The following is a 13,222-nucleotide window of genomic DNA, read 5'->3' on the forward strand; positions in this document are numbered from 1 at the left end:
CTTGAGAACCATACAGAAACTCCAGAAGAGGTCATTACAAGTGGGACTTGATGGGAGGTACAGGGGTTACAATGGTGCAGAGCTTGTATGGGACTGTGGGGCTATAGCTGACATCTGAGGATGGCCACAGAATCATAGAATCATTAAGTTTGGGAAAGACCTCTACAGATCATCCAGTCCAACCACCAATCTAAGACCACCATGGCCATCCAACCACGTTCCCAAGTGCCATGGCACAGCTTTCTTGAACACCTCCAGGGATGGGGACTCTACCAGCTCCCTGGGCAGCCTGTTCTGCTGCTGTTGGCTGGCAGCTGATGACAGACACCATGCAGCAGCACTTGTGTGTTGTGGGGAGAGATGTGTTCCACTGGCAGGTTGTCAGCCAGGACAGCCACACAGGTTGGCTCAGCACACCTGCTTACAAGTGTTACAAACAATATCTTGCACCCAGCTCCTGCTGTCCTGGCAAAAGCAGACATGCCACATCCCTGCCCCCAGCCCTGGACAGCTGCTGGCCACAGCTGGGACCCCAGCAGCCTGCATAGCTTGGGACCCCTATGCTTGAGGCTGGGGTTATGGGAACAGCAGGACAAGGTGAGTACTTGGGCCCCTGATGGCTCAGGGCCACAAAGGGGAACTGTCCTCTCCAGGTGTCACCGTGCTAAGCTCTTCGGAAAAGCAGCAAGCCCCTGGATGGTCTTCTCTTGCTTTTACACCGAGGGGTCGAGAGGGGAGGGGAAGCATTTTCCATACTCTGCTTCCAGCCACCACCCTTCCGAGCTGCTCTCGGCTTGCCGGCGCCTCGCTGCGGGCCGTCGGGGTGCTCCTGACGCGGTTCTGTCCCTCCCTAGGAAGCACGGAGCCTGAGCTGAGCGCCGGGACGAGAGGAATATGAGCGAGAACGGCCACGTCCCATGCTCCGTTGCTGCTGACGGCTGCGACCTGCATTCCTCGGGCTCACAGCCCACGGCGCCGGCCGCCGGCGATGGGGACGAGCAGCCCGGGCGGCTGGCAGAGCCTGCCAGCGGCACAGCCACCCCCCGGCGCGGCGCTCAGCCCTCCCCGGCAGCCGACGGAGAGCCCGGGGGCCAGGGGGGGCAACATCTGGCAGCGGTGACGGAGCCGGGCGAGAGGCAGGGGGAGCAGGGACTGGGGACGGGCGTCGGCAGTGAGAGCAGCCCTGGGGAAGAGCCAATGCTGGCGAACGGCGTGGACGTGGAGCTGGAGCAGCACGACGGTGGCGCGGCCAGCCCGGGCGGCACGGAGCCGGCCGAGAGGAGCTCCCCCAGCCCGGAGCGACCCGGCCAGGCCCTCAGCAAGGAGCGGTGGCACAGCGTCCTGGGGTCCTCAGAAGCTCTGAGCGCTGACGAGCCCGAGGAGCAGCTTGGGTGAGTGCGAACCCGTTCCGGTGCCGGTTTCCGTGCGTCGTTCCTCAAGCCCCTCTGGTTTCAGTTACTCTGCTCCATGTGTAACTCATCAGTTAAAAATGCTGCAGCTGCTCTCATGGCTGCCTCTGGCTTTCCACTCTTTTTCTCTCTGGGCTTCTCACACCATTTTTTTGCCTGCTACAAATGCAGAAAGTCTGTGAGTAGAGGCAGCGTCTGCCCTCAGAGGCACTGAAGCAAAGGAGGCCCTAGTGCTGGGTGTGCTCTCTTTGGGGGTGTCCCACTTGCAGGCTGGGGATTCATCTGCAGCACTCACAGCAGAGTTACTGGAGATGGCTCAGGACAAGTACCACGGCCTGGGGATGGTGGAGAGCCAGGCTTGTCTGGGAGGCTGATGCACTGTGGATGTCCCTGGCAGCATGATTTGCTCTGGCAGTCCCTGGGCCAGCAGCTTGCAGCTCTGTAGCCAGAGGACCATGTCCTTAGTAAAAGAGGGCAAGGCCCTGCTGCACCTGGCAGGTGGTACCAGTGCCTGGGTGCCACTAGAAATCATTCAGAGGTCTTTATCACAGCCACCAGGAACTGATGGCTGCTGTGAGTCTTATTGCCCTACCTCAGCAGAGGAGAGATGCAGCAAGCAGGGGAGGGCTGAAGAAAGAACAGCAGAGGTTGTCACAGAGGAGCATGGCCTTCCTGAGAGGAGGAAGTATGAAAGGGACAGGATGGCCAAGAGTGACCTGTGAGTCACCTCCTGAGTTTAGTGCAGTGCAGGCTGCAGGCTGAGCTGTTGGTTCAGTGCAGTCTGGAGCAGCAGCAGAGCTGGGAAGCCACACCAGCCTGTGGGCTGCTGAGGGGAGTCTCTAATTCATTGCATTGCTGGTGCTGAGCAGAATCCCTTGTTAAAACCTGAAGGAGCAGCACTTTGAGAGTGCCAGAGCATTGGGGCAGGCTGCCCAGAGAGGTTGTGGAGTCTCCTTCTCTGGAAGGATTCCAAACCCACCTGGACACCATCCTGGGCACCCTGCTTTGACTCTGCTTTAGCAGAGGGGTTGGAGCAGGTGATCCCAAGGTACCTTCCAACCCCCTCCGTGGTGGGATTTTGTGATTCGGTTTTAACAAGCATAATAGAAGGTACTGAAGAGGAAGAGCACCCAATGCAGGCAGCTGATGTCCAGAGCTAGAGGAGCTTACCCCTAAGCAGGTCCCACAAGTCTTGAGTGTCCCCAGGTCTCTCAGATTGCCAGGAAATCATCCTTGCTTGGTATGTGGCTCCCTGGGCAGATGGTGAGTTCAGGAGGCAACTAAGGTTGGTCAGTCATTCTACAGCCACTGGAAGGGCACAGAGTGGTGGAAGTGACAGGCTGAGGGTTTGGAGATGATGCAACCTGACTGAGCTCTGCATGCACAGCCATGATCTGGTGCTCTAAGCATATTCCCTTGGATAGCAAATAAGTCTTTGGAGAAGCTCAATGCACCAGGGACAAGTTCCACACCATATTGTTCACAGGCAGAAGAGCAGCTGGAAAACTTCAGGGATACAGCTGGAATCTGGGAAAGGGCTGAGGGATCAGCTTCACTCACTGTGGGTTTGTTCCTTTGTGCTTTGGCCACCTATCTTTAGGCTAAATGATGGAAACATGTGGCTGAGCCAAACATAGCACGGAGCTGGGCCTGGCTGGCCAGAGCTGACTGTCTGCCTCTCCCAGATCAGTGTGGCTCAGGAGTAACAAAGCTGACAGCTGGACCAAAGCACCAGGAACTCCCTGTCAGCCTGCATCATCTCTGAGCTTTGCTGCTCCCTTCCCTCGCTGCTCCCTTCCCTCGCTGCTCCCTTCCCTCGCTGCAATGAGGTCTCCCCTCAGCCTCCTCTTCTCCACACTAAACTACACCAGCTCCCTGAGGCACTCCTCATAAGACTTGAGCTCCAGACCCTTCACAGGTAGGAAATGGTTGTGACAGAAGTCAAGGAGATAAAGGCAAAGTTTCAGTGCTTGCTTCCAGTCACTGGGTCACTTTTACCCTTTCCAGCTGCTCCCCTGGCATCCACTGGCATTCCAGTGCGCAGTTAGCCAAAGCCCCATTTGCCTGTCACTGTGCCTGTGTTACCTAGAGGCCTTTCACGTTCCCAGAAGAGCCCAGCACTGGCTGCTGGTCTCGGGGAGGTCACAGTTCTGCAGTCCCACTGAGAGCTTCACCAGTGAGAGATGTTCTCTGCTTTCAGGCCCATGAGCTCATGCAAAAAGGTCAAACTTCTTCAGGGAGGGATCCCCATGTGCCCTCACTTTGCCCATGGCATCATACAACCATCAAACAAAGGCTCAGAAAAGCTCTGCAGAAAGCCTGGAGGCAAGAAAATCCTCATTGCTATGGTGCCTCCCTCTGGGAGGACTCCGCACGCCCCACAGCAAACTGGGCTGTAGCTCATGGCATCCAGTTAGCCAGTGAGGTGTGAACAGCCCCAGCAGGGTTCAGCTGTGCTCATAACCATTGCCCTGCTCTGCCTGACTTGCTGTGAGCAACACAGCAACATCTCTGAGGTGACCATGCTGTGCCTCTGTGACTGTGCCCCATGCTTCCCTGGGAGCCAGGCTTGCAGGTCCTTGCCTTTCACAGACTGTGGTGCTGTGCCTGGACCCCACAGGCTGGCTGGCAAAGTGTGGAGCCTCCCCTGCCTGGGCGTGTGCCCATCACCTTCTACACCCCCCTCAGTGGAAGATAGCTGCCTGTGGGGTGTGCCACATCCAAGAACAAAGGCTGAAGGTGCAGTCCTTGAGCTGCTCCTAAACTCCTGCTCTTTCTCCAGGACAAAAGGCCTCAAGGCCATTTGCTGCTGACATCTCAAGTTAGATGAAATGGCCTCGATCTGAAGGGCTTTTGTGCTTTTGAGGTAGCCATAATTGGAGCACTTGAAGGGAAAGAGAACCTGCAGATCAAACCCCTTCTGGCAGTGGAACCAGCAGCAGGCATCAGCTGCAAACATCTCCAGTTCAGGTCTGGCTTTTTACTGGAATGTGATCAAAGAAAGGGTTGGCTCTGTCCCTAGGGTTGCCCACCATAAAACTCTGCCCTTTTCAGCTTGTAATCAAAGAGGGAAAGAAGCAATTCTACCACAGGAGGGTCCCTAGGGCCTGTAATCACAGCATCCATTTCTGCCTCTTTTCTCCCAGCTCCAAGTGGAGCAGAGCAAGCAATGCCCTTGACAGTGCTCTCTGCCCTTTTGGTGCAGGTTTGCTTCTGCAGATACCAACCTGAGCTACAGTGAGGATGAGAAGGAACATTTTCAGTTCAAGGACATCAGGGATGGGTTCAGCTCGACCTTTGAGAAGATTGTTGAGTCTGACCTTATGAAGGGAACCTACTACAGCAGCTTGGACTCTTTGGATGTCCTGTCTCTGACAGACGAGACAGACAGCTGTGTCAGCTTTGAGGCTCCACTCACTCCACTCATCCAGCAAAGGGTCAAGGAGAGCCCAGAGCTGCTGGAGCAGAAACTGGTGGCCCAGCAGAGAGAAGCCCTTCAGGACATGGCTGCTGAGAAGCCAGAGCAGGCAGCAGCAAGGTCAGCAGAGGGGGATTTTGGGAGCCCTCTCAGGCACTCGATCACCAGCAGCAGGTCGGAGAACGTACTGAGCCGCTTGTCCCTCAAGAGTATCCCAAATGGATTCCACATGGAAGGGGCAGAGGAGGATGCCACCAAGATCATTAACTCCATCAGGTAAGGCAGGATGGGAATTCCCTGGGCAAGGGCTCTGTGCCTTATGGGATTCCAGTACAGGAGCAAGACTCAGAGGACATGAGAGAGAGGGAGCTGTTTTTTTAACTCTGGTGCTTCCTCTCCTGTGCTGCCATGGCAGAGAGGCCAAACAGCAACAGCAGAACCTTTCCTACTTGGAGCTTAGGGGACCAAAGCCTCACAGCATTCAACCACCCAGCACCCAGAGGGCCTGTCCCTGTTTGCAAAGGCAGGACCCCAAACTACAGGTGAGCTGCAGGGTCCTGTAAAAGCCCTGCAAGCCCAGAACAAGCCAAGGTTCAGAACCTGGTGTTCACCTCTGCTCTGGAGAGCATCACTACTCCTGTGCTGCTCACAAACTCTGTCTTCACAGCAGCCAATGCTCAGGCTCCTCTGGGTAGACCACTGCCTTGTCTGCTAGCCATCTACAAGAGCCCTTGGCAGGTGGAGGCAGTCAGCACCCTCCCAGATGTGCTCTGAAGGGCAAGGGAACCTTAGGGTCTCTTAGGACTGAATGCCCCTGTAGAGGCCTCCCCAAAGGTTCTTCTGCAGGCAGTGAGGAGATCAGCAGAGACCTCATCTTCTGGATGAACTCAGAGCCAAGCCATCATCCCTGGGAAGCAGCAGGTCATCTACAGGGCACTTCCTTGCATGGAGAAGCCAGGTAATGAGCAGCCAGGCCATGGGAGAGCTGGAGCCAGCTAGCAGCCAGACCTTCAGTCAGCACACCCTCACAGGGCTGTCAGTAGGTGCCATAAGTGGCCTTGGGCAAGAAAACAAAGGGACACAGCCCACCTGCATGGTGCCAGTGGGGCTGCTCAGCCTGTTGCCCATGACAGCAGGGCTGGAGCCAGGCTCTGCTCAGGGATGTCAAAGGACAGGCCAAGGGGCACTGGGGGCAGGCTGGAGTAGAGCAGGTGCCATGGGAACATCAGGGAGTGCAATTTCTCATCCTCAGCAAATAACCTGACAAGCACAGCATTGCCATTGTCCCCAGGGGTTCCTGAATGTCCACAGCTCTGAAGGACCTTGGTGTCCCTCTCCATAGCAGTGGAGAGAAAGGAAGCTTTAGAAGGTGTTGGGGCTGCTTGCTTTTCATGGCTGTGTCCTCCTTGCCCCAGGAGAAGTCACTTTCCCTTAATCTTTTGCTACAAATGTGACAATAAATGGAACTGTTCCATCCAACCTGCATTGGGACAGGGTTTGGCTAACCTGCAGTTTCCAAATGCGTTGTTTGTCATGGGACCGGGGGCTCTTTAACCTGGAGAAGAGCAGCCTCAGAGGGGATCTTTGTGATGTCTATAACCATCTGAAGAGTGAGGGGCCAGGCTCTGTTCAGTGGTGCCCTGTGATAGGACAAGGGACAGTGGACACACGAGGAAAAGCTTCTTTGGTGTGAGTGCTGGAGCCCTGGAGCAGGCTGCCCAGAGAGATTGTGGAATATCCTTCTGTGGAGACTTTCAAAACCCAACTGGATGTGTTCCTGTGTGACCTGCCCTGGGTGACCCTGCTCTGGCAGTCATCCAGAACAGGAGCAGGCTGCCCAGAGAGGTTGTGGAGTCTCCTTCTCTGGAGACTTTCCAATCCCACCTGGATGCGTCCCTGTGTGACCTGCCCTGGGTGCCCCAGCTCTGGCAGGGGGTTGGACTGGCTGATCTCTGGAGGTCCTTTCCAACTCCTGCCCCTCTCTGATTGCAAGTGTCTGGTGAGGGCAGGCAGAGCCCAGGCTGCGGTGCTGCCGTGGGTGCCTGTAGCCCCCTGGCACTCGCTGACTCTCTGCTTTGTGTGCAGCGATGCCAGCCTGAAGGAGACTCTGTCCAACTCGGAGTCCGACATGGGCAGCACGGAGCAGCTGGACCAGGGCAGCACGGAGCAGCTGGCCAACGGGTGCCGTGTGGATGGGGAGGCTGCCAAGAGGCTGGCCAGGCGCCTCTACCGCCTGGAGGGCTTCAAGCGCTGTGACGTGGCGCGCCAGCTCGGCAAGAAGTGAGTGGGGCCGCGGCTGGCAGCCTGCCCTGCCCAATGGCTGGCACTGCCAGCGGCCTGCAGCTGCGCTGGGCAGGGGCTGGGGCAGCGCTGGGAGCGCAGAGGCAGCAAGTGGGAAGTCTACTGGTGTGAGGGCTGGCTGGGGAGGGGTGAGGCTGGTGGAGAGGCTTCTGTTGGGAACTGGTAGAGGCCAATGCCCAGGAAATCTGAATCCTATGAGTTTACAAAAGCCTGGAGTGCTGCATCCAGGTGTGGAGCCCTCAGCACAAGAAGGGCAGGGACCTGATGGAGCAGGTCCAGAGGAGGAACATGAAAATGACCAGGGGGCTGGAACACCTCTGCTGTGAGGACAGGCTGAGGGAGCTGGGGGTGTTCAGCCTGGAGAAGAGAAGGCTCCAGGCAGACCTTAGAGCAGCCTTCCAGTACCTGAAAGGGCTACAGGAAGGCTGCAGAGGGACTGTTCCCAAAGGCCTGCAGGGACAGGACCAGGGGCAATGGCTTCTAACCAGAGCAAATCAGATTGAGATTGGATGTGAGGAACAAGTTCTGCACCATTGTGCTGGTCTAAAAGCCCAAATGGTAACAGGTAGAGATTCCTCCCCCCTGCTTCCTGGTAGATAAAACCAAAATTAGGTAGGGGAAAGGAGAGGTAAATTTGCAAAAGAAATAGTCTGGAGTTGGTTTGGAAGGTCTAAAGAGGTACATTTTTAACAGTTTATATATAGCAATAACAGGAAGGGTTCACAAAGGTAAGGGATAAGGATAAATAGGCAAATACACAAAAGCAAGCCTGGATGGCCTTGTATTCCCTGAATATGAATGGATTCAGTACTTTAGAGAGCCTGGATGCAGCTTGGAGAAATAGGCCCCAACCAGGTGGTCAGTGTAGGAAGCAGCAGCAGCAGCAGCAGCAGCAGCTGACCTCTCTGGAGCAGGTGAAGCAGGGAAAGAGAGAGCAGTAAACGATGTCTGCCCTCTTGATAGGCTTGCTGGACAGGAAGGCGGAGTGGGATGGACCACCTTTGACCCAGGGGACCTCTCCTCCTGGGAGGGGGAAACCCAAGTCTCTCACTCTGCCCACCTGGATCAAGTTTCTTTTGTCCATCTGGGGGCTGGGTTCTTTCAGCCCCCATCAAGGATGGCTGTAACCCAGCACAACCATGAGGCTGTTGGAACACTGCAACAGGTTGCCCAGGAAGGTGGTTGGGGCCCATCCCTGGAGATGTTCAAGGTGAGGCTGGACAGGGCTCTGGGCAACCTGATCCAGTGAAGGATGTCCCTGCTGAGTTCAGGGGGTTGGACTGGATGAGCTTTGGAGGTCCCTTCCAACCCAGACCATTCTGTGATTCTAAGCTGTCTGCATGTATTGAGCATTAACTGCCACAAGCTGCTGCCCACCAGAACCAAGAGCTTCCTGCCTGTGGTGAGGGCCCAGCAACACCTAAAGCAATCCCCAGGCTGAAGGTTTGGGATCCAGACCTGGATCAACACTGGCTTCCTACCACTCTCTAGGCTTTTCCCGTCTGCTCCTCAAACTCTTCTTGCTGCAGTGCCTGCTGACCCAGCCTGCATAGATAGCAGGAGGGGATTGATGAAGAGCCAGGTGGGTGCTGGAGGTCCCAGTTCCTCAGCTGGGAGATTTCCCTAGGTAAGGCAAAAGAGAAATCAAAAAGTGTTGGTTCCAAAGGGGGAGACCTGCAGAGATTCCTGAGCAGCAGGAAGGAGTGCAGCACTGACAGCTTATTTTAGGCTGCCAGTGGGTGTGAGGACACCAAGACCCCCCCTTCTCCTGGATCAGATACAACCTGTCTTGCTGGGGTATTTTCTCTGTTCTTGAAATGTCTCCCTGCTGCCCAGGCCAGCAGAACACTCTCTGTGTCATCCCAGTTCTGCTGTGGATCTTGCAGCAGGTGCATGGCTGCTTTCTGGTGCCTCAGCTCTAACATCCTTCTGCTTTCCTGCAAAGCATGTGGGGAAATTTGAAGCAGTGGTTCTGGTGCTGCATCTGGATGTGTTCCTTTGCTAGATCTTGCAACCCTCACTCCTACCTGGAGGCCTCACTCCTACTTGCAGTCCTCACACCTTGGAAAGCTGTTTGGTGAGCCACATTTGGGAGCTGGCAGAATCTTTAAAAGAAAACTTTTGCTTTGATCAGCTGGGGGGGGGGCGGGGGGGGGTTGACATCTAAATCACTTGCCAGCACAAGGCCTCAGCAGAGCCTCAGGCTCAGGGAACATCAGGCTGATGGGCCCAGCAGATGGACTTGCAGGGAAGGAGGAAGGGTAAGTGTGGTTTAAGTCAGGCTTGCTCACTTAAGACAATGTGAAGCCAGCCTGCAGTGGTGGGAGCAGGGCAAATTCAAGTGATGCTGTCAGGACAGCCCCAGGCAGGAGGAGGGATGGCTGGGAGGGGTGTGCAGAAAGGAAAATTTCCTTTTCAACCTTTTTAGCTCATATTAACATTGGCAGTTTTCTCAAAATAAGACCCCCAAAGCCAGCCCAAACCCATTCCTCCTTGTCAGACAAGGAATTGTGACATGGGGAAGGAGGCAAAGGGAGGAAGAGGCTTAAGCAACACACACTGCAGCCTGCTTATTTAACATAATCATCATTTCATATAAAATGGCAGGGCAGAGCAGGGAGCCTGGCCCTGGAGCGAGGGCAGGAGAGGCTGTGCAGCATGACCTATCCCATAGCATGTGACTGATTCAATCTGGGGCCTCTTGCAGTTTGCCTAGCTTTGAGTCTGGAGAGGTGGCATAGTTTAGGGAGCAGACAGAAGCTCTGTAACCTCTCCCCTGAGCAGTAAAAGGAAGCACTCCACACAGGACTGGGAAGAATGGAGATTGACATGGAAATCCTACTCACAGCTAAATACAACAGTACAAAACCATGCAAACTACACCCATTCATGCTCACCCTCAGCCCAGTTCTCTCCAATCTGGGCTTTGCCAAGGCCTCACTAGGCCAGAACCTTCCAAAACCTTCCCCCAAACGAGGGAGGCCTCACCCATACCTCCCTACCCCCCACCCCAGGCCCGAATGACACAGCTAAAACTCAGCTTGCCAGCAGCAGGCCCCACTGCGCTGTGTCACAGGAGAGCAGAGGAGAGCAGTCTGCACTGGGAAGGGAGCAGGCAGAGGAGAAGGGAAAAGGGCCCTGAAGAGCCTGTGCTGTTTGTCTGTGAAGGGCTGCTGCAGGCATTATGGCAATGACATAACACAGGTGACACCTTTCCAGTGCCCACTTCCTGGGCAATCTGGTCCTTGGAGGTCTGTATGGTTAAGACATCTCAGTTCTCAACCCCCTAACAAGAGTTTTCTCTCTTTTTGTGGAAAAGGCTCTGTGCTTCCTACTAGGAAAGCTTCCTGTGGGCTGTCACCCACTCTGCCTTGTGGCGTGGAGGTGGAGCACGTTCCCACCCCCAATATCGCTGTATTCAAACTGGATCTGAAAGCACATGGACCTTGTTCTGTCCCTTTCTCTTCTGAGTGGACATGTGGTAGGTTTAGGGATCACCTCCCAGCATGAATTTGGAGAATTACCCCCAAAATAAACTGCCAGACTAGCTCAGAAGGTTTGGGAAGCAAATGAAGCTCTATTTACAAGAAATTTAGAAATAGGAAATGCAATGAATATGTACAAAATACATATTTACAATTTATAAACAGCACAGAGACCCCTCTGGACAAAGCCAGGGGCTACCAACAGCACACACACACTCCCCTCTCTGCCTCTCCTTCCCCCCCTCGCATACAGGAGAAAAAGGAGAAGGGGAGAAAAGGAGTTAGTGTAGCTTGCAAGTACTTAGCCACAACAAGGAACAGAGCCAAGGTCAGCAAAGCCAAGTAGAGGGCACCAGCTAGTAGGAGCTAGAGGCAAGAAAAAAGAAAGAACAACTAACTTTTATCCCAGCTAGCAAGCCAATGGCATGACTGAGACCTTACCATTATTTTCCTTTTACATCCAATGGTAATTTATTTACCTTTCTACTATTTTGTCTGGAGTTTACCTATTTGTTTATAGTTAGGAAGCTGAGCTAAGCTACCAGCTCTAAACCATAACAACACAATTAACCCCAGACCCAGCATGGCCTTGGTCTCTCTGGGAAGCAGGTGTTCTGGCACCTGAACCCTCCAAGGAAGATTCCTGGACTGATCTGTCACTTCCCACAGTCACCTGACTCTTGAATGCAGGTTGAACTGTCTCAGCTATCAGCCCATGAGGATGCTGCCAGGAGCTTCCTTGCAGGAGTCCCCAAGAGACCTCTCTGCTCAGGACATCAGGCAGGCAGGGAAGCAGAGCTTCAACATCACAGTGCCCTAAGAAGTGGAGGTCTGGCACAGTCCCATGGGCACAGAGCATGTTGTCCTCCCCTGGAGATGAGGTGAATTTCCCTCAGCCAGCCTTCTCCCGGCCAGGCTTTGTTTTGACCTAGGTGGCACAAAGAGGAAGCTCTGTAGGGCAGTGTGATTCAGCCCAGCCATGGCTGCCCACAGTCAGCCACACAGCACTGAACCTGGGAGCAAAGGACAGGGCTCCTGTGTCACCCCTGGGGTGGCTTTGTGGCTCAGGACGAAGGCTCCTACCAGTGCTGCTGAGCCTCTGCTAGGCAGAAGAGTTTGAGCTTCCTGGAGGCTGGCTGCCTTCAGGTGTCCTGCAGCACCATCTGCTTCCCTCAGCAGAGCTGGCTGACCCTGCCTGCAGCTTTTCTAGGCAATGATGGACCAAGTGATGCACCCAGGAAGGCATGGTGGGCATGCAGGAAGGCATGGTGGGCACTCAGGAAGGCGTGATGGGCACCCAGGAAGGCATAGTGGGCACTCAGGAAGGCATGATGGGAACCCAGGAAGGCATGATGGGCACTCAGGAAGGCATGATGGGCACACAGGAAGGCGTGGTGGGCACTCAGGAAGGCATGATGGGCACTCAGGAAGGCATGATGGGCACCCAGGAAGACATGGTGGGCACTCAGGAAGGCATGGTGGGCACCCAGGAAGGCATGGTGGGCACCCAGGCTGTGGTCTATTGGCCTCAGCAATTGGCTCAGAGCACTTGTCCTGGGGGTCACACATGCCCTTCAGCAAGCCCCAGTGAGCTGAGTTCAGCAAGGCCCTCCTGGGCTGCCCTGGTGGGAGAGTTGGGGTGAAGGCAGCTCCCACTCACCTTCATCCTGCCCCACTATAGATCCAGTTGGAATGGAAATTAGGGTGCAGGTCCTGTTGCAGGCCATGGAGACATCTCAGGAACCATTCAGCCCAGCCAAGATGCATGCTGGGCTGCAGACATGCCAGCATCAGGGAGGGTTGGGCAAGGCCAATCCTTCAAGGCCAGCCAGAGGGGGGTGGTGGCAGTCAGACATTGCTGTCCTCTGCCCATTGCTGTGCTGCTGCAGCACCCAGCAGCTGCTTCTCTGTGCTCAGTGCCCAGAGTGCCCAAGCTGAAGGACTCAGACCTTCAGTTCTACGGCTACATGTGCGAGATGGGTGCTGACCTGTGGAAGGCAGAGTGCTGGCTGGCTCCCAGCCCTGGCCAATGCATGAGGTCTGCAGCAGGTCTTCTGCAGCCCTAGAGCTGAAGGGACCCCAGCAGGGGCCTGGGGCTTGCTGGGTTCTGCATGTTCTGTGGCACAGGGATGGAGATGTGCTGCCATCTCCTCTCACTAAGCTGTTGAGCTCCTGCATCTCACATCACCTTGCTGTGAGGCTCCAGGGTGAAGGGAGAAATCTCCCTGGGAAGCTGCAGGAATCTGCATGCCAATGGTTGTGGCAGTGCTTCTGGCAGGGCCATCTGGGGGCCCACCTGGGACACTGAGTGCTCTACAGACCCCCTGAGAGATCCAAGCCAGGACCAGAGAATCACAGAGTGCATTGGTTTGGAAGGGACCTTCAAAGGTCGTCTTGCCCAACCCCACAGCAGGGACACCTCCAACCAGAGCAGGTTGCTCAGGGACACATCAAGCCTGACACTGAATAGCTCCAGGGTGGAGCCTTCACCACCTCCCTGAGCAACCTGTTCCAGTGTCTCCCCACCCTCACTGTGCAGAACTTCCTCCTGATGTCCAACCTGAATCTGCTCTGCTCCAGTTTCAGACCCTTGCCCCTTGCCCTGTCCC

At 55.3% G+C, this 13,222-nt stretch overlaps 1 protein-coding gene across 1 annotated transcript in view; it reads left to right on the plus strand.

Moving 5' to 3' along the window:
- The first annotated feature begins 894 nt into the window (after positions 1–894).
- Positions 895–13,222, plus strand: part of PSD2 (pleckstrin and Sec7 domain containing 2) — a 58,084-nt gene continuing 45,756 nt past the window's right edge. The window contains exons 1-3 of the mRNA XM_054388910.1: positions 895–1,391; positions 4,615–5,103; positions 6,913–7,107. Coding sequence (XP_054244885.1) covers positions 895–1,391; positions 4,615–5,103; positions 6,913–7,107 — 1,181 coding nt within the window. The remainder of the gene's footprint in view (positions 1,392–4,614; positions 5,104–6,912; positions 7,108–13,222) is intronic.

This window comes from Indicator indicator, chromosome 18, assembly GCF_027791375.1.
Source record: "Indicator indicator isolate 239-I01 chromosome 18, UM_Iind_1.1, whole genome shotgun sequence".
Classification (NCBI taxonomy): domain Eukaryota; kingdom Metazoa; phylum Chordata; class Aves; order Piciformes; family Indicatoridae; genus Indicator; species Indicator indicator.